This window comes from Marmota flaviventris, chromosome 7 (genome assembly GCF_047511675.1).
Source record: "Marmota flaviventris isolate mMarFla1 chromosome 7, mMarFla1.hap1, whole genome shotgun sequence".
Classification (NCBI taxonomy): domain Eukaryota; kingdom Metazoa; phylum Chordata; class Mammalia; order Rodentia; family Sciuridae; genus Marmota; species Marmota flaviventris.
This window is the reverse complement of record NC_092504.1, coordinates 124,656,377-124,678,254: the sequence shown is the minus strand read 5'-3', so window position 1 is coordinate 124,678,254 and position 21,878 is coordinate 124,656,377. Positions and strand designations below refer to the sequence as shown.

Here is a 21,878-nt window from a genome sequence, read left to right as displayed (position 1 = left end):
GCATCTCAGCAGATCTTAAAATCTGTTCGACAGGGAATACTTAAGGTGGGTTCAGGATGTGGGGGAAACTGTCACATTCCATTCCGATGGCTCAGAACTCACAGATACCACCACCAAGCAGCACTTTGAAGTCCAGCAGCCTGAGTCACCACAAGCCCACTGGAGCCTTCTTACAATCTTCCTGGGGGTCCTGAATCTCGGTGTGAAAACACGGATGAAGTGCCTCCCAGAACATAAGTGTGGCAAGATGCCTGCGCAGTGGAGTCCCACCTCCTCTGGCGGCAGAGGGCCGCAGAAGGAAATGTCAGTGTTTATATTCCACCTCCCTCCAAGAGAATTTTAAGCTGAAAAAGGTTTCATAAAGCTGAAAAGAAACTAAATTATGGGCTAAAAGCAAACCTCGCTGTTATTAAGCAGCTGACTGCAGGGTGCTAACCTAGGTATCCCATAGACAGTATCTCCTTTATGTCTCTCAGCAGTGACCAGAGGCAGCCAGCATCTGCACCCCCAAAACCCTCTTTTTTAATAGACTTATCCTTCAGAGCACTTGTGAGTTCACAGCAAAATTGAGCAAAAGGTAGTGACATTTCCTGTGCACCCCATCTCCTCTTAAATATAGCCTCTGCCATTATCACACCCCACTGGAGTGGGACATGGGTTCCAGTGATGGTCTGATATTGGTACAACAAAATCACCCAGCACCCATGGAGTGCATTAGGGAGCACTGTTGATGGTGTACTATTTGGGTTTGGACAAATGGATAATGACATGTAGCCGCCGTAGTAGCATCCTGTTGAGCAGTTGCACTGTCTGGCCCCTTTTATGTAAGAAACTGAATGTAAAGGGTACCCAGAGTTCTCAGTGGACCTGGTGGCAGCCGGAGCCAGAGCTCACAGCCCCCAGCCATTCCACCTCTGAGAGAACTGGCCTTCTCTTCCAGATTTGCTGTTTCTTGTTGGAAACAAGTCAGACCTCTTTTTGCATAGCTTCTCCATCTTCAAAAGAACCGTAATACAGGAAAATTTTCTCATGCCATGTGGGTTTAGTTCCACCTTAAGTCACAGCATGTCTGTGCGATGATCCCTGCCAGGCATTGTCTTCGGTGAATCACTGAATTAAAAGGGGACAATAAAAGGACTGTTGCCTCAGAATAACCAGCCCATCTTTGGCAGGTCAGGCGAACAGTTTCCTTATCATGAATGGGATCATTTGGAGCCAAAAAAGTTGTTGTTTTATTTTGCTTAAAAATAATTGCTACATAACTCTCATGTCTTTAAGGCCCAGACTCTACGCTCATTTTTTTTTAATTTTTAAAATTCATTTAATAGCCCCAGTGGTTTGGTTTTGTTTGTAAGTAATTAATGTATTTTGTTGGCCCAACACAGTGATTCTCAATGGAATGATTTTGCCTCCAGGGGACCTTGGCAATGCCTGGAAACATTTTTTTTTTTTTTTTTTTTTTTTGGTTTTAACAACTGGGTAGGATAGGGATGGGGGTAAACTGACATTACTGGCATTTAGTGGATCGAGGCCAGGGATCCTGCCAAACAATTTCTGACTGGCAGGACAGCCCCCCCCAAAAAAATAAAGATTACCTGGCCCAAATTTTTGAGCAACCTAAATAGCAATACAAGCCTGTTTTTCACATTTTGGAGAACTGATTATTTAAACTTCATTCTTCCTCCAGACTCTTTATGCTTACTCCTTCACTGACTTAAACATTCAACAAATACTGAGCCCCTCTTCCATCCTCAGCTTTGAACTAGGTCACAGGAATCCAGTGATAAGGAAGCTGCAAGTGATGTCTGCCCCTCCTAGAGCTGAAGTCCGTGGCTGGAGTCTCAGAGGTTTCTGGACCCCGGATGAGGTGCCGAGACCATGAAGACAGAGCAGACATAAAAGTCCTTCGTGCTTGTGGGGACCAACTTTATTTCACTCTGGCATTGGAATCCATGTTTTCCTCTGTTGGAGCAGAGCCATGCTGAGCTTTAGAATGTAGCATCAGAACTAATACTACCCAAAACTAACCCTCTAACGAAGATGATATCGCGTGGTGCAGATGTGGTTGATAGCACTGACTTTTATTCATAGTTCTTTGCCAATGTATTGTACATCAGATGGCCCTTAAGAACAGACCAACAAGTGTTTGAAGACAGGGGACACAATCCTAAAGAAGGGAGATACCGAGAGAAATTAAGAAATAGACTCCAGAGGTAATTAAGCTTCAGCAGAGTAAACAAAACACACCAGGATGTTGCCGTTTTGGTTTCTAGAAAATCCAAACTAAATTGCTCATAGGATCCTGTCCAGCCCACAAAGGGTTCCTTCCTAGGTCGGGAGTCTCCAGTCTGAGCTTGGAAGATGCCTTGGTAGGAATTAATGGGTATCCACCTCTTCCGTTATGCAGATGCGCTGTGGATCGACATCCCATGGATATAAACATCAATTTAACAATACTTTGTTCAGACTCCAATGGAAAAAACAGATCGTCAGCCAGAATCCTACAGATAATAAAGGGGAAAGATTATGGTAAGTTGAACATAATATTTGTTGATTTTTGTCTTCCTTCCAGTTTGGCTTTAGTATATTAATTGAAGAGAAAAGGATTTCTGCAAAATGAGATTTTGAGCAGGCCTGAAAACACTGATCTAAACAGTGGTGAGGAGGTCAATCACTCATGTTTTAAAGATCTGGGGACTCTCACAAGTCCTAAGGGTTCTATTTAGCTGATTGCCATTCCATTCCCATGGATTGAATAGTTCCCCTGTAGGTCCAAATAATGTAATGGTTTCAAAACTTAGTGGCTTCTACTTTGCTCATCTGCAAATCAACATGAATAACTTCAACTTATTTAATATAATAAGGGAGAACTTGTCCTAACATCTTATACACAAGGGAAAAAAAGTCTTAAAGGTAAGAAATTTCTCAATACTCAACGTGCTAGTTTCAGCAATTAGGAAAATTATAAGTGCTTCAAATAAGAATGTAATTTTTTAAAAGGTGTTTATTTTAGAGAAAACAAAGTAATCAACTTGTAAAAACAAGTCATGGGAATGGGGTGTTTAAACATTATTTTTAATAACATGATTACTGGGATATTTAGAGAGAACATATAAAAATAAAAAATTGGGTAATTGTGAAGTCCAAAATACTTAGTATTTTTCAATATTTTAGTATAGATTCCTTTTGAAGGTGGCTGTATATTAGATATCAGTATGGTTCAGAAAACATAGTAGATTAAGATTATTAAAATGATTTCTTCTTCTATTTACTCATTCAATACTGATATTTATTTAGCACCTGGAATGAAACACCTGTGTTAGTCCATATGGTACTCAGTTCTTGTACTTTATTTTTTTTGGGGGGGGGCCCGTTTGTGTATATGTGAGCATCTTATAAAAGCCAAACCAAAGAATAATGTGGCTTAGGGGAAAAAAATCTAGTGAGCACTTGCTCAGTGGAATTTGGCCTATATCATAGATTAAATTCTACAATTACATTAATTGAGGTTGAGCTAAAACTAATTACAGTATCAACAGCTCTACATTTTTGTATTTTAAAACATGTCCACAGGGCTGACTGCATGCCAGATCTGTAGTCAGCACTTTATAAACCTTATTCATCTTATCGGTAGAACAATTCTGTGTGACCCGCATGGTCATTGGCCACATCTCTCTTGGATGAGTAAACTGAGGCACAGGTTAATTATCCTGCCACCCAGAATGGGAAAGGGTGGGTTTGAACCCAAGCAATCTGACTGTAGAATTCACAGTCAATTACACTGCATCTCAGGATGCTAAGTATATAAAACTAGCCTTTTCTAATTGTCATAACATCATATTCATTATAATGGTATGAGTCAAGCAGAGGGCTTTGAAATTACATTCCACAAAAGCTTTGGCATAACAGACTGCCTGTTCATGGTGACTTATTTGATATTAAAGACGTAAAAAGCAATTTTCAGGTTAATTTGCAACTGGCTTTGGAACTTTTCTATTGCAATTACCAGACATATATTTTAAGTAATAGCAAGCACGGCAAAACTGAGATGCATGACTATACACACGTAATTCCAAAGAAATTATTGGAGTGAATTTTGTTAACCACACGACTCTATAAATGAAATTCTTAAAATATTTTAAGTGAAGATGTTGACTAAGTGACAGTGCTTTTAAATATACAATAAATGTGGTTTTAAATATCTTTTATGTACTATGCTTTTATTTTCAGTTAAGTGTGAACTTTTAAAGATTTTATATAATTTGACAGAGGTCTGGTTTGATTTACTAAATATAAGTGGAAGTATTCTTCCAAAACATTGACTATCTTAAAAATTAAGTTGTTTTTTTTTAAAGTACGTTGATTTTAAAGTAATAACCACAATTTCCAAAATACCCAAATTCTAATTGTATTGAAAACTTGATATATCCTGGTGTTCATGACAATAACCAGAATCTGTATTCTTATTTCATTAAAATTTACACAGAGATCTTTTAAATCTTGATGTTATTTAAAATAAGACTAATTATTTTCACTAAATATCTAAAGCAAGGATTCATCTCTTGCAGCATGTAACTTATTTCAGTCAATTTCCTGAAATAATCATTGCTTGGCCTGCATATTTCCTTTTTCTTGATGGAAATATGTTTCTTTTGATCTAATGCTGTATTTCTTTCCAGAAAGTGAACCATCGCTTTTAGAATTCAAGCCGTTCAGTAATGGTCCTTTGGTTGGTGGATTCGTTTACAGAGGCTGCCAGTCTGAAAGACTGTATGGAAGCTATGTTTTTGGAGATCGTAATGGGTATGTTTCCTGGTACCACAATTTGATATACCAAATGACATATTCATCTTTCAGTCAATTGGTCAAACCACCACAAAGTATTCAAATGATTGTTTGCCTTAGGGAGTCAGACCTGGGACACACATGAATATTACAGAGATGCTTTTCAACAGCCTTGATTAAGTTCATAAAATGTTGAAGGGCCCGTGAAGTCTTCAGATGGACTTTTCATAGTATTTAGGCTTTTCCCTTCATCCTCAACATAAATTTACCAAGTATATAATTTGAAAACTGTTGTTTTGCATGAGTTGTGAATTTTGTGTGTGTGTGTGTGTGATGCTGGGAATTAGAACCCAGGGCCTGGTGCATGCAAGGCAAGCACTCTACCAACTGAGCTATATCCCCAGCCTGAAAATACTTTTTAAACTGTCTTAAAAGGCTAAATTTTTCTTTCTAAATTTTTAAGACTTTGAGCAATAGAACATGATTCGTCTCTGTGGGTAGGAATATTATAAAATCAGATTTTAGCATGAATTTTTTGAAGTCATATTGTGGATAATTCTAAGAAACTGATGAAATCCACCTGAAGAATCTTGTTCCCCAAGTCTCTAACATGCCGGCACATGGCAGAGCTGAAATGCTTGGGTGCTTTAAGGAACCCGAAAAGTTCACTGACCCCGCGCTCTTCCTCCTGTCCCTCTCTCTGATCAATAGCACAACATGGAGTCTAGTCCTGGAGGGGAAGTATCATTCTCTGGATGAAGGGGAGGGCTTTTTCTCATACTTTAGGTACTTTTAGTGTCCCCTCCAAAGTATCATCTTTAAGCACTTTCTCAGAGGATGGGAATTTCACAGTACTCACACAGATAAGGGGCTATATATTCTTCCCTTGAGAAGCCAGGTCCATGACACAACAATCACTTCACTGCAAATTTTAATTGAAACATTTTATTGTCATCTTTAATCAAAAGCATGTTTTCATGGTAGGTTTCTGGTATGTTTTTGCTTTAGAAATTTCTTAACTCTCCAGCAAAGTCCAGTGACCAAGCAATGGCAAGAGAAACCACTCTGTCTTGGCACCAGTGGCTCCTGTCGAGGCTACTTTTCCGGTCACATCTTGGGATTTGGAGAAGATGAATTAGGTACTGTATGAATTACTTCAAATAAGTTCCATTCTCGCTTCCTTGCTCAAGATACTTTGTTCTGTCCTAAAGAATAACAGACTTGTCCTGCAGTGCTGGACATGTCATCCACAGCAGAGGATGAAATCCACTGGGGAGATGAAAGATGGGCCCATTATGTCTTCTTTTCTAGTAACTTTTCCCTGAGGAAAAATACCTTATCTTCATTCTCAAAATATAAAACTAATAAAACAGGGAAAGAGGAGGCATGACAAGAAAGGCTTTTGAGGTCCAAAGCAAGAATATTTAAATGTCTTCTGATATTTTCTCTGTTTATATTTTCTATCTGAAAACCTTCCATCTACTTGTGTGACTTGGAATAAATAAATATATAAATAAATACTTGTTGGAATCTGAAATTCCCTATACCCTTTATTTTTTAATTTTAACTTAAAAAAATTTTTTTCCCATTTGGGCATGGTATCTGATTTGTACATTTTCTTTCCAATAGAATAGAAATTACCTATTGATGATCCATAGAATGACTTTTTTTTTTTTTTTGGCAAGCTTAGCAGACTGTACCCAGGAAGCAAAAAGAAGTTGAAATTGGAATGCGATCAAACAGACAGTGAAAATTTTACTCTCTTTCTATTTTAAATTACAGGGATAAAGGTAGCTTTTATTATTTCCTCTAAAGAACAATATCCAAATAAACCATGGCTCTTATGTTTCATCAGCCTCAGAAATGAATTTCTAGTCACTGAAAGAGTACCTGTTTCCTATTTCAATCAGACCACTTTCTCTAAAAGTCCAGATTGATTTTCTTTTTACATTAGGTGAAAAGATTCATCAGAAATAGTTCCATGCCACTCACTTAGATTAATAAGGAACTCAGACAAGACTCCTGCAACACATAAAGTATTTCAGAGTCATGGGAACCTAATGATTCAAAGGGAAGAAGTCCATCTGTTCTTGTCCCAGAAGTGAAAGCATTTTACAACCAATTTTTCCCTGACATCCTCCTACCCCACTCAAAGAAACCCCACAGATACTTTTTCTTGCTTACGTCTTCTGTAATGTAATTTAAATTTTATGGGCAAACTTTGATTTTAAGAATAATTAAATTGTGGCCGAGTTAGAAATTAATGTGTAGATGTTGTGATTGAATCATTTTGATTTTTATGGACAAGTACTCAACATCAGTCACGTTAGCATCATTGCTATTGGCTCAGATATCCCAAATATCTGTGAACACTTAAGAGTATGTTGCATTGGGAGCAAAACTAAAAAAATAAAGCGAATGCACTCCTAACTCTACTACCCTGTATATACTTCATAATTAAGATAAATAAGCCAAGTGTGGTGCACACCTGAAATCCCAGTGACTCTGGAGGCTGAGGCAGGAGGATTGCAAGTTCAAGGATAGCCTCAGCAGTTTAGTGAGACCCTGTCCCAAAAATAAAAAGGACTGGCTCAGTGGTAAAGAGTTCTTGGGTACAATCCGCAATAAATAAACAAATATACTTTTGATGAAATACATCTTAGCTGGAACTCTCTAGCTTTAATTCAAGAGCCATGCAAGAAAATGAGCAAGGTTTTGCACCTTTTGAAGCAAAAAGTTTTGAGAGTCTGGTGTTTGGGGTGTGTTACTTTCTTCAACTATAAAGTCAGGATGGCTTTGTTGTAAGGATTAAATGAGGTAAACTTATAAAGTATTTGACTTTTGCTTATGTCCTTTTTCCATTTCATGTTTATTTTTCTCTGAAGAGTCTATATTTTTATCGTAAACCTTGTGACATCTTTTCAGAAACAGAAAAGTAGTTATATGCCCAGTAAAAACATGGAATCTTCTTCCAGAATACATCAAACACTATTTCATAGTGTGGACAGAATGAAAATTTTAAAACCTGATAGACATATAATCACAAATACAGTTTCTAATTTCTATTCATGTGACTCATTCTATACATTGACATATGATATCAATATCCCCCTCACTCCTTCTCCCTTCCTCTCCCTCTCTCTCCTCAGTGTTTAATATCTTTTTAAAAGCTAAAGATTAAAAATGAGCACCTTCATTCCATCCGGCTCAAATTAACAGTAACAACCTGGTAACCAAAACCTTTCAATCTTGGGCAAAAGATAAGTTTAAGTAAAACGTATCCATTCAACACTCATTCCATAAATATTTATTGAGCACCTACTCTGTTCTAAAGGGATACAGTAATAAATACAAGACAAAAAAAATTCTGCTAACATAAAACTTGTAAATGAGGAGGACAATTACAATCTTTTAAAAATATACTGTAGGTCAATGGTAATAAGCGCTTTGAAGAAAAATCTAGGCGCAAAGAGGGGTACTTGGGAGTTGAAGAAGTACAGTTTTCAGTACTGCAGTCAGAAATGGTGATACTTAAGCACGAATCAAAGGAAGGGAGATGGTGACCCTAGTGGAGGCTTGGGACAAACCTGCCTCACATGTTCAAAGCCAAGAGGCCAGAGAGGCTAGAGAAGGATGGACCAGGGGCAGCAACGGGGGGCTCTAAACAGGCCACTGTCAGGACTCACTTTTGCTCTGAGAGGGATGAGCAAGGGCTTGCCCTGGAGCCTTAATGGGATATGGAAAGAGGTGACCGGAGTCCAGAGTGCTCTGGACGCGCCCTGAAGTTAGATTGATGGCGCACGGTCGTCATCTTTAGGCCAAGGAGCTTCCTGAAGAGGAATGCAGATAGAGACAGAGACAAATGCATGCAGTGCTGTGAATTAACTTCCTGTTATTTCTTTCCTCAACAGGTGAAGTTTACATTTTATCAAGCAGTAAAAGTATGACCCAGACTCACAACGGGAAACTCTACAAGATTGTAGATCCAAAAAGGTGAGGTTTCTTTTTATTCTTTGCAATCAATCAGGTAAGAGTCTTCCTCCAGTTATTTGACCTCATTCAAATGAGGCGCGGAAGAGTCGTATTTAAGCAGTCAGCTGGGATGAACACTTCACCCATTCCATGTGCTGAGGGCATCCCGAGAGGACCCTCTACCCCATCTTCCAGGGCTGCACTTAACCTCTCGGAACTCTAAGGGCTCATTCATGCTCCTGTCACTCCAGCATTGTATTTGTGAAATCTGAGTTCTCGGTTAAAAGCCAGGGGAGGAACTCGACGTGTGAGGCAGTGGCTTCGGCTCTGGTGTTGGAAGGAATAAACCCCTTATTTTTGAGAAAACGAGAAACATGCTGGCAGACGTTGCAGCTGCTAGTATGATTTTTCTTAGGTCATCAGGATGAGTTGTTTTGGCAGTTCCACATCTGAGCCTCATTTCGAAACTATCTGAGAGCTCAAGGCTCTCATGAAGACGGCTGTGACCAAACAAATGAAAACCAAAGAAGCACTTTGTTATTGGCCTCAGCCAAGGGTAGAGTTGACTGTTTTAAGCCTTTAAAGAATATGTTCACCCTGCTCCTGCTCCTTCCCATTCTCCCATCTCAACATACAACTTGCCCATCAGCTTAAATCATCATTAATCAGTTGTTAATTTCATGCATGAGACCCAAAGTACCAGAAGTTGCTAAAATTATAACTGTTAAATAGACATTAGTTAGAAGTTTAGAAAAAACTCACTATATTGCAAGACCTAAGAGTTCTTACTCTTTAACAAAATGATGCTGCAAATACCAGATTGCTCCTACATGAATTTTGTAGAATTTTAAGTCTCTTTCAAGAGAATAAATTCTAATAATCTGAAAAGTTTGTGAACAGGATTTAAGTATGTGAACAGGATTATTTTGGAAATATGAGCTAATTACTAGCATAGTAGTGTTCAGGATGTCAGCATCACAGCGAAAATGTTTTTTCAAAACCTTTGAGGCAGAATTTAGAGAACATCAACTTTAAAAAGAGAACAATATAAAGGCATTCCTTGAAAAGTTGACCAAAGGCATTGACGTAGTTCCGTTTTTAAATTACTATCTGTAAATTGTCAGTTGTGTGTGTTTTCCTGAAAGAGCCACTGACTAACAAAACGCATGTCCTCTTCTCCTTTTTATACAATAAAGCCCTTTCTTTCCCGGGGGGAAATATAGGTTGACATTGTCTACTGCAGAACAAAAAGAAGAATAACCCATTTTAGCTAGGTACAGTGGTGCATGCCTGTAATCCCAGCAGTTCTAGAGGCTGAGACAGGAGGATCACAAGTTCAAGGACAGCTTCAGGAACCTAGTAAGACCCTAACTCAAAATAAAAAAAAAGGGCTGAGGGTATAGTGCCCCTGGGTTAAATCTCCAGTACCAAAAAAAGAAGAAGAAAATGAAAAAAAAAAAAAAAAGAAAGGAAGGAAGAAAGAAAGAAAGAATAAGCCCCATTTTGAATGGTCTCTGGCCAGTATCACATGTCACATGCTGATAGCATTGCTTTCCCTATTTGAAAGTACACGTTATCTTTCACAATGGGAAAATTATCCATCCATACATGGTAGGGATTTTATTTTTTTTCTTTTTGAGTGTGAAACCAGTGTCCTCTTTAAGAAAAGCAAATAAATGAATGAAAAAACTATCAGACCAGGTACTTGTTGAAATTGGCAACATTAAGAATAAAATTTAAACTAATGTTAATTCATGAAATAGCAGCTTTCTAATGATTTTTAATGAGGTGTAGGGATTTCACTCAGATCTAATGCAGTTAGTTCCAAAATACTCATTGTTGCTCCATTATGTTGTCAAAGTCGATGTGCTTTTTGCAAGCTTCCTGGTCGTATTGTAATGAAGTCTCCCTTCTCACAGAAAAAAAAAAAAAAAATCTGTCTTCATCTGGTTTGTTTAGTCTGTTGGTGAGTGGAGGTGGATTTTACACCTTCAGTCTATTATTAGTGTCTAATTACCAGGGTTGCCATAAGGGACCTTGGCTTGTGATCTTAGGGCCCCCTCTAGTAGGGTGGTCTCAGAGTGACATCCTGAAAGCCTGACTTCTCATTATGGTGCCTGTTTCTGGTGAGTCATGTCATGTGTGGGGCCAGGGTTAGGATCTGTGTTTGCTTTTCAGGAGGTGGGGGAAGTGACAGAGTCCCTAAGACACTGTCCTTGGACACAGGCATAGGCGAACACTTTAAAATCCAACCGACTATAAGAAAACTAATGTTTTCATAAACATTTGTTGGGAGCCTCATGCTGTTTCGATTTGGACGCCAACGTTTATTATTATAGTATTTCTCCCTAGATGAGTTGAAGTTCTTTATAAGCAGACACTTAAGTATGTGAACAGGATTATTTTGGAAATATGAGCTAATTACTAGCATAGAAGTGTTCAGGATGTCAGCATCACAGCAAAATTGTTTTTTCAAAACCTTTGAGGCAGAATTTAGAGAACATCAACTTTAAAAAGAGAACAATATAAAGGCATTCCTTGTTATGTAAAAATCTAACTCAAATTAAACTCTTAATTGTATTCTTGTGGAGAAGCCCCCAAACTTGTAAGAATAATGTTTTCACAATAACTTTCAAACATCAATGGCTTTTGTGGCCCTGGAAAAGAAAAATACCAAATTATAATTTTTTTTATTTCAAGAAGTTACATTTTTACTGTAGGATTTATGCTTTTTTAATGGTTTTTTCTAGACACACACAATGAGATAATTTAGAAATCATATGCAATATCTCTTGAGTCATTGAGGCAAAAGCAGAGGAGATTCCAAAATTACCACTTCAACCGGTTAAGGACAATTTGGTCCAAGGCTGTGAATTACCTAACCATTTACATAAGCTTCAGGTCATTTACAGTAGGTCCGCCTTCCCAGAAAAGGAAGGTGAGATAACCTGCAGTGAACATCAAATGTCATTACTTACTATGAAACAAAAAAGAAAATTCAAAAATAAAAGAATACAACCATATTTCCCTCAGGCTTACCTAGCCTTCAGAAAGAACGTAAGGAAAAAAAATTATCTGTAAGAAAACAGCACAGGAATGAATTTGCCTTCATGTCAGAACTTTGAACACACTTATGAGATATCCTTGGGGATGGAGCAGTCACATCTCATGACAGAATGGAGGTAGGATCATCAAGTCAATTCCAGTCACCTGGCTGGCTCACCCAGCTCCCAGGGTTCCAAAATGTCTGTAGTACTGAGTTCAGCATGCCCTGACCTGATAGACAAATAGGTTTCCATATACCGAGCACAGAATCTGGGCACTACTTCTAGTTCCACTTAGTAGTGCCCTGCTGGACTGATCAGGAGCAAGGCTGTCCTAGTAGGACAGAGTCAATTGTCTGCTCTCTGAATCTTCCTCAGATGGGATCTGCCCATGTCATTTCACTTACTGTGCCCTGTTGACATCAAAAAAGTATAGATGATCATTCTTTCCCTGCCACATTTCCACAGAAGGCCCCAAAGAGATGAATAATGTATTTAAAACCTATTAAATAAATCTTTTTAGTATTAATGGTGCTTTTTCCATTCATTTTTATAATTATTTTCAGGTAATTTCTCAACATTTGAGGTTCTCTTAGTTCCAAAATTGGGATCCAGAGGTCCATGGAGGTTTAATGAGGATTTAATATCTAATTTTCAAATGTCCAAGTCTCATCATTGATTCTTGGTCTTTACTAAATCTTTTCAGAATTAATCAAATGGTCCTGGAGGATGGAATTAAAGAACTCTGACAGAGTTATGTAACTTCCAAGCTTTATTTCTACTGAACACATTTTTTTTCTGTCAATTATGAACAGATGGTCCTTCAACATTTTTTTTTCAGATGAACCTAAACCAAATGACGTTTGCTTTCTCTCTCTCTCTCTCTCTCTCTCTCTCTCTCTCTCTCTCTCTCTCTCTCTCTCTCTTTCTTTCTTTTAGTTTTGAAATGTTTCTAGGGTTTATTTCTCCAGGAATCTGTAAGGCAAAGTGATTCTGAACCATGCTGATTCACTTACTTTGTACCCACTGTTATTATATTTCAGCATGTTGCTTATCTGTTGCCCAATCACGTCCCGCAGACCATTTCCTTAAGAGTCAATAAACTAACAATGCAAATTCCAGGCTTGAGAGGTCATTTTATAGAAATGTGGTATTTCCAAACTCCTCCATGACTAATATCAAAACTGCCCCTCACGTCTCCTTCCCCACGCCTGCCCTCCCCCTCCGAGGTGCCACTTACACCCTTTATTTATTCTTTCTTAATATCGTCATCCTATTCCTTCTGACGCTGGATGCTGCAGGACTGATTTTTTTTTTCCTCCAAAACAATCACTTCATAAGGGGAAATGGGTTCTGTTTATCCTTTGCATGTGTCTCAGGGAGCTGGCAGGCAGCTCTCTCATCGTAAAGAAAGTCATACATAATAGAGCAGCTTTAGCCCAATAAGCCAGTCTAGTCCCAATTCATCAGCCCAAGTTTTATGCAAGTGGCCCCCTAAGTTGATAAATTCCCACAGTGCCTGTTGACCCAGCTGCCAAGTCCTCTTGCAGCAGGTGGTGTTTTCATGGCCACCCTGGCAGTAATACAAACTGTTTAGCAGCTCCATTGACCTTTCAGCTATTAACAGGGATACAGGCTCCACCAGGGACCAGTTTTCAAACATGACCGAATTTCTTAACACTAGAGGTCATGAACAAGTACATGCCCTATAAAAATCCATTCAGCATGGTGGATTTGGAGTCTGAAAGACAAGGAAGCATTTTCCACATTTTTTGCTATTATTGTTAATTCTGCATCTTCAGTAACCAAAAATGGATGCACAGTTATCTGCCTGCTTGTATTTTATTCTTTATATACTATACTTCATGTGTGGTAAAATACCTTTCTAACTGACAAATCTTTCCTAAGCTGCCACATAGCATCTGAAATTTCAAAGATATTTTATCAAAGAATTGGGAAAGATCAAAGTCAGAACTTCCAATGAATGGATAACGTACATATATAATATATGGTAATGGACTTAGTGTAACTAAAATTTTATTCATACTGTAGCAAGATTTGCATATGTATGTTTATGTATGTGTCTATCTGTGTGTGTGTGTGTGTATGTGTGTACTTACAGGGATCACTTAAATATACTCAGGCAATACCTGCAATATTACATAGGGACATTTCCTATTTTAAAATGAATAGAAAAATATTTTTATTCTTGTTATTTATTAGCATATTATAGTTATACTTAATAGTGGGATTCATTTTAACATACTCATAAATGCATAGAATATAATTTTCTTCATTTAAATCTCCAGAACTTTCTTTTTCCCTCCCCTTCTGTCTTCCACTGAACCACCTTCTGTATTGTTTTAGTCTTCTTTAATAAATAGAAGATATTATAAAATAACTTGTGAAAAAAAATATATAACCATCCTGCTTTGCTGGGGATTGAACCCAGGGGCTCTCTACCCCTGCCCTCGGCCTTTTTAATTTTAATTTTGCAACAGTGTCTTGCTAAGTTGCTGAGGGTCTCACTAAGTTACCAAGGCTGGCCTGGAACTTGTGATCTCTCTGCCTTAGCCTCCCAAGTAGCTGGGATTACAGGTTTGTGCCACTGTACCTGGCTACCATCCATGTTACTTTTTTTTTTTTTTTTTTGTAGTTGTAGACGGACAGGATGCCTTTATTTTATTTATTTTTATGTGGTGCTGAAGATCGAACCCAGTGCCTCACGCATGCTAGGCAAGTGCTCTGCCACTGACCTACAGCCCTAGCCCCCATGTTACTTTTAAACACTTCATATGTCTTTTTTTAAAAAATAGTCATATGCCTATTCTCAAAATGCTAATAGATTTATATTTATAAATTGCACAACTAATTCTGTTTCTTCCCTGTTGATTTCCCACAGCCATTAAGATGAATCTAAACTTTATTTTTCCCCAGATTTGTTGGAGTATAATGACTTATAAAAACAGTATATGATCTAGTGTACAGTGTCTCCTCTTATTCTTGGAGAATATGTTCTAAGACCTCTAGTGGATGTCTTAAACTACAGATAGTACCAAACTCTATATGTATGCTTTCTTTTTCCCCAATACATACATACCTATGATGGCCTATTTTATAAATCAGTTACAGTGACAGATTAACAGCAACAATAACAAAGTGAAACAATTATAACAATATGCTGTAATAAAAATCTATTTAAAATGTATTAATTGTCTATTTCTGCAATTTTCCAGTTAATATTTTGGACCATGATTGATCACAAGTAACTGAAACCTCAAAAAGCTAGAGGGGTAAACAACTATACTGCACAATGTTTTGATAAATGTGAAATGATTACATGATTACATGAAGCTAATTAACATATCTACATCTCACATACTTATCGCTTTTTTAATGGTGAGACTATATATGTCTTCTGATACATATTTCCCTGTTTCTTGGAGATGTGACATGATCCCAGCATTCAAAGGAATTTTACTTTATACTAATTATATTCTTTCTTATCAGTTCTGAAATATTGGGATATTAGCACTTTTAGTAACTAAAAATTGCTATGAAAACAATTGATAGGTACTTAGAAATGGCATTTTTTGAAATGTATATAAAGCAGAGAATGTGAATAACGAAGAATACCTTCTTTAAAATGAGACTCATTTATTGTCAAATGCCCACAAGCATTTGTTTTAATTCCCATTCCCTCCCCCACCAATTCTTCCTTTGGGGACAATGCTGCAAGTCTGATGTCATTAGTCCTTCTGAAAGACCTGTACTGAAAGGCCTTGACACATCATATTGCAGTACCTGAGGGAAAGGCAGGCAGATTTTGTAAAAAGACATTTTCTATAGGAAGGCATAACGTACAAAGAAAATACCTGCATCTTAGCGTCATTTTGTTACTAATTCATTTGGGTTGAGTTAAAACATTTCTTGCTTAAATGACTTCTTTTTCTAAACATTGGTAAATGAATCAATAAGTATAACATCAAAATTTTGGAATTTGCTGGGCTTGGTGGCGCACACCGTAAGCGCAGCTGCTCAGGAGGCTGAGACAGGAGGATCCGCAAGTTCAAAGCCAGCCTCAGCAATGGTGAGGCGCTAAGCAACTCAGTGAGACCTGTCTCTAAATAAAACACAAAATAGGGCTGGGGTTGTGGCTCAGTGGTCAAGTGCCCCTGAGTTCAATCCTTGGTACCAAAAAAAAAAAAAAAATTTTTTTTTTAATTTGCCACTGAAATTGTCTTGAGAGAAAATGTAAACTGACATTTGGGGGCTCTTTTGTAGGACAAAATCTTGTTTCAAATTTTAATTTTCCTTTAAAGCATTTAATGATATTTTAAATTTGTACCTTCATATAATAAGTAAATAAACACTGGTAGATCTGTTGCTCTTGGGTGGAGGAAAAGACATAAGACTTTATTTTTCAGGGGAGTTCTAAAAGAAAAATACGGCATTCTTTAAGTTTTTTAATTACGTTGTAATCAAAGTGCTATTTATTCTACTTACTAATATTAGTGTCACTATCCTGAATTAATTTTGTCTCAAAAAAATGGATAAATTTAGAACAAAACCCACTGGTATTATGTTTCGTGCACATTAAAAATGCCTATTTTTCCAATTACAGATGTTTTTTTTTCTAAATTTAGAACTATAACATTTTTATAAATCATGTTTTATGAATTAAACATTTAAGTTAAAAGGGTAATTAGGAAGCGATGGCATTGACTTTTTGATTATACCCTAATTTTTCAGGTTTTTTTCCTCATATAAAAGCAAATACAAATATAATGCAAGGTTTCTGATTTAATGAGTCCGCATTTATTTTTTTTATGTACTTCCTGTGTTCAAGATAGTGTTATGTGCTATGGAGGGAGAACATAAATGAGAACGTGGTCCATCCCCCCAGGAGCTCATTTTACTGCTGGGAGATTGGACTTATTATCAAAAACATAAAAAATATTTTTTGAGATAATAACACTTTAGAACAAAAAACAAAAATCCACGCCAGAACTTTGCACATTATATATTGCCGAATGAATGGCCTGAGGTAGAAGGTACTGAGGTAGGTGAAACTCACTATGATTTGGCCTCTAAGCCCCACGCTGTTCTGCTACAGTGATATTTTCTTTAACACTGTTAATCTCATATATGAAAGAGAGTGATGTCTGTCCGGTATGAAAATAAATATATATATATATATGAATCACATGTAGCTTTTCATGTCTCTGCACAACATGAAAACTCTGTAACTCTGTAGCTTACAGGGAAGTGTAGCCAGAATGTTAAGGAAAAGAGAACATCCTGAGCCCAGCTGTTGCCCAGGCATAACCTTCATAGCCGGTGATCATATAAAAAGTGCTATATATTGGACTGAGGTGGTGGCTCAGTGGTAGAGCGCTCATGTAGCATGGGCGAGGCCCTGGGTTCGATCCTCAGCACCAAATAAAAATAAATAAATAAAATAAAGATATTGTGTCCAACTATAACTAAAAAAAATCTTTTAAAAAAAAGTGGTCTATTGGTCTTTGCACCCCAAAGAGGCATCCCCAGCCCGACATGGCTCTCTGTGGGTTGTACTTCTTGCTGAGTTCGAAGCTCCTCTTCCATCACCATCTTGGTTTTGCCTAATTTTTTTTTCTTCTTTCTTCCTTCCTTTCTTTTTCCCTCTCCCTCCCTCCCTCCCTCCCTTCCTTCCTTCCTTCCTTCCTTCCTTCCTTCCTTCCTTCCGTGAGTACTGGACCCAGGGCCTCAGGTATGCTAAGTAAGCACTCTACTCCTGAGCTATATCCCCAGCCTCTTTATAAATTTTTTTAAATTCTGAGGCAGGATCTTACCAAGTTGTTGAGGCTGGCCTCAAATTTGTGATCCTCCTGCCTTAGCCTGCTGAGTGGCTGAGACTGCAGGCTTGTGCCACCATGCTGGGCTTTGTTTTCAATCTCCCCAGGCAGCCTGCACCTACTGCTGAGCTGCTGAGTTGCCCAAATTATCTCCCAAGGTAGTAACTTTTGTTTTTGTTAATGCTTTACTTACAGCATCGCACAGATCTGGATTTTCCCACAAACCCTTGTCTTACAGCCAGCTTAGGCTGCTATAACTAAATACCTGTCTGGCTTGAATGACAGACATTGATTTCTCATCAGGTGCCAGCTTGGTCAGATTTCTGGGAAGGTTCTCGTCCTGGCTTGTAGGCAGCAGCCTTCTCACTGAATCACACCATGGAGAGTGAGTGGGAAGTTCTCTTTTTTAGACAGAGACACTAATCCCATTTGGGAGACTCCAACCTCAGGAAGTCACCTAAACCTCATTACCTCCCAAAGGCCCACCTCCTACCACATTGGGAATTAAGTCCTTAACATGAATTTAGGAAGACACAAATCCTATCCAGAACAGGAAATATATCAGGAAATCTATGAGACCTTATTATGTGAAAGATTTTTCAGGAACATGTGCTTTGAATTAAAGTAGAAGCATCTATTATTTTACATTTACCACTAATAATTGTAGTCGACCAATCTCTGAAGTTAGGATATCATTATGCAAACATAATGTAACAAATAGCTAAGGAAAGTTGATAAACTAGACCTTGTCTTTTTATCTAGCAGTAGATAATATTATTTTGTTTATCATTTCTCCCAGGTTTTTCCTTTAAGAAATCTTATTAACATTTCATATCCTTATTTTCCATGGAACTATAGACAATGAGTTAAGCTAATAAATTTAGTGTTGGATATATTCCTTTTCAGATATGTGCGTATTGAGGTGATGATGATTGCATAGTGAGATTAATAGGGCCTGAAATGTGGGTTCCTTGTTATCTTTTCCTGAAGTCAGAAGGCCAGGTGAGTGTTTCCATATTAGGGCAGGAAAGAGTTCCAGTACTGTCTGTGACTAGTTGCAGTGTGAAAGCTGTTTGATCCCTCATATATTTCCTGATCTTTTAAATTTGGGAAGGGCAAAGCCAGACCTCTGTCATGGACATAGAATTAACATGGAAGTTATTTAAAAAATCTAAGTGGTTTCAGCAATTGCTTTTCGTATGGTTGCATCTTTAACCATAGAACAAAATTAAACAGGTATTTGTGAAATTTCTGGTCATTTTTTTAGCACTATGCAGCCATACCTGTGTGGACTTCTGTCTCCTTTGAACTTAGCAACAACTCAGTCCGAGGTGTCCGGGTGTTACAGCCAGACAACAGGCTTAGTGATCAGATGAAGTGAGTGAGTCTGACATGTGAGGGAAGAGACCTAAACCTCAGAAAACCACAGAATGAAGATAGAGTTGGTCAGCTGAAGAAAGCTGAGGCCCAGCCCCCGTTTTTTTTCAGCATGTTTCAAAACAAAGAAATTTTTAGACCTATCCAGAAGTAAGATAGAACATTGACTTTCTCCATCTTAACTTAGAATTTCAGAAATATATAGTACAAGTGAAAAAAAAATTTAATATGATATGTACTGTACATTCAGAGCTATTCTTGAATCTAAGTATTCTTTGCCTTTATTCTAATGTCAAGCTTACTTGGAAATATATAGAACAGTATTTCTGCAACGAACATATGATATAATGTCAAAGAAATGGCATTTGATTTCTTGGTATGTTTCAAAGAGAAAAATACTGTTAGGAAAATTGTATTGCCATCTATCCACACATGACATCCCAGCGGGATCAAAATTGCATGATTATAATAAATAGATTCCCTTTCCTCTCCTCTTCTACCTATAATATGGTTGTTTTATAAGTGCATGAGATTCCTAACACCCCAAATGAATTTGAATGTCAAATTCCGTTCAAAATCTATGACCAAATGACCAAATATAGTCACAAAATATATTGTTAATCCATCCAAATCCTGAATTCTCTTCCTCGTGAGTAAACTGACACAGAAAAGAAAAATGTTGATGTGTCCAGGAAAAAGATTTCAGTGAGCAAACTAAAGACAGTTATGAGGGGAGAGAATCACTCTGTGTATTGACCTTGGCGAAAGCCACTAAGATGAGCATTTAAAAGATGACCCAGCAGTTATCATCCAGTGCTTGTGGCACTGCCTCAAGGAACAGGAACAGGAAAATGTCCCATCACAAGGCATTTTCCACTTCTTTATTCTTTTTGAGGTAAAAGTGCTGAGTCTTAGCTTTTAAAATAATGGGTTGTTCAGATGATCATTGTGTACCAAACTGCTTACAGTGGGGAAATTCATTACACAGAGAATCTGCTGGGACAGAGAAAGACTGCCTCCCTGTCCAGAGGAGAGACTCCACCCAACTATAAGTTCTCAGAGCATTCTGTTCTTGGAAGCTCCTGAACATGCTAATTAATAGCCACATTCGTTGCTCCTGGCTGAAAATGATCTTGATTTAGAATAGTGCCTCTCAAACTTGAACATGCATATGAATCACCTGACAGACTTGAACTCTGTCTGGTCTGAACTGAACTCAGTAGTGCTGGAGTAGGGTCTGAGATCCTGCATTTCTAAGAAACTCCCTGGTCACGTTCATGCTGCTGAACAGGGACTCTAGTAGACTTACAGATTTTTCCTAACTCATGAGAAAGGGAAAAAGCATGGAAGGAAAATCATTTTAAATATGTTACAGGTGTAGGAAACACTTTTCCATGTGTCCCAGTGTGACTATGGATAAAGAATAAGATGAGTGCAGTGGTGCATGCTTGTCCACAGTGACTCAGGAGGCTGAGGCAGGAGGACTACAGGTTCAAAGCCAGCCTCAGCAACTTACAGAGGCCCTAAGCAGCTTAATGAGACTCTGCCTCAAAATTTTTTTAAAGGGTGGGGGGTGCTGGGGATATAGCAGTACCCCAGTACCAAAAAAAAAAGAAGTCAGTTCTTACATCAAGTTTCCCCCCAACTCCCACCTCTAGAGATTGCTAAGAGAGGCTGTAGAATTATTACATCTCCTAAAACCTCCAACGAATCAGAATTTATGAAAGCATATTATGCATAATCTATAGATCTTGTTTTACAACAAAATGAATTTAAAATCTGGACACCTAACAAAAATCTCAGAATGAACCCCTTTTCCTTTTTGTGAAAGACAAAATAGATTTTTGCATGCTCACTCTGAGGGGCCAGCCTACTCAGATGGGATGAATCCCAGCTCTTCCACACACATTCACAAAGGACTTTGCATCCCTTGATTTACTTGTCCATTGATTAAATGTCATTCAATGAAAACCACCCATAATCCCACGACCCAGGGACATTCACCGTTGGCCTTTCCTGTTCACAAAAGTCATCACATACCATGTGTGTTTTAAATTACTCAAGCATCCCAACTTCTCTGCTTCAAGAAAGTATCCAAACCTTTGCACCACTGCACAGAGCCAGCCAAAGTAGGTTTCTAAAAAACTGTCTTCAATTTCTGAAAACAATGCTTTATATATTAAGGAATGTTGGGCTGTTTTCTGCACCAGGCCCTCAGTGTTTCATTATTCGTCATGTGAGATTAGGAAATATGTTTTTCTGATTTAAATTAAGTTCCAGGGCTGTGGAGATAGCTGTCAACAAATGGGCTCAGTATTTTCTTTACTGCAAACCTAAACATCCTCTTGGCTAAGTTTCTATTTCGAAACCTATTTCTGATTCTATTCAGGAGAGCTAAGAGTCCAAAGGCTTAGAAAGTAATTGCTTAAAAGAACAACTATTTAAATGATTCTTATTAAATATAAACTAAACATCCAATTTTCCAATCTAATAAAAATAAGGATGAAAATGAGTTAATCTGTCACAGATTCATACTGGAGATTTTTGATTCGATCCCATTAGGTCTGAACATGTAGTATCTATGTATATTTAAGATGGTCTGATTCTAGGAACAAAATCCCCCTGAACTGCTGCATTCTCTTACCTCCTCATTTTACGTAAAGGGGGCATGTTCTTAGTGGAAGAGAGACTGTCACCATAACAAACATTGTGTAGAGAGAAGTGGTGGGGGTCACCAGTCTTTGTCAGACTTTGCCAAATATGAAAAATGAATGTAAATGCATTGACTTTAATTCTCGTCTAGAAAACAATCCTATCTCTTAAGGCCAAGCATACCCTGATTTTTTTGACCTTTTGTTTACTA

General features: G+C 37.8%; 1 protein-coding gene across 1 annotated transcript in view; it reads left to right on the top strand.

Moving 5' to 3' along the window:
- The window catches only part of Hhip (hedgehog interacting protein), a 94,371-nt gene that overhangs the window by 60,853 nt on the left and 11,640 nt on the right, over nucleotides 1-21,878 (top strand). The window contains exons 8-11 of the mRNA XM_027926753.2: nucleotides 2,408-2,529; nucleotides 4,680-4,803; nucleotides 5,794-5,924; nucleotides 8,697-8,778. Coding sequence (XP_027782554.1) covers nucleotides 2,408-2,529; nucleotides 4,680-4,803; nucleotides 5,794-5,924; nucleotides 8,697-8,778 — 459 coding nt within the window. The remainder of the gene's footprint in view (nucleotides 1-2,407; nucleotides 2,530-4,679; nucleotides 4,804-5,793; nucleotides 5,925-8,696; nucleotides 8,779-21,878) is intronic.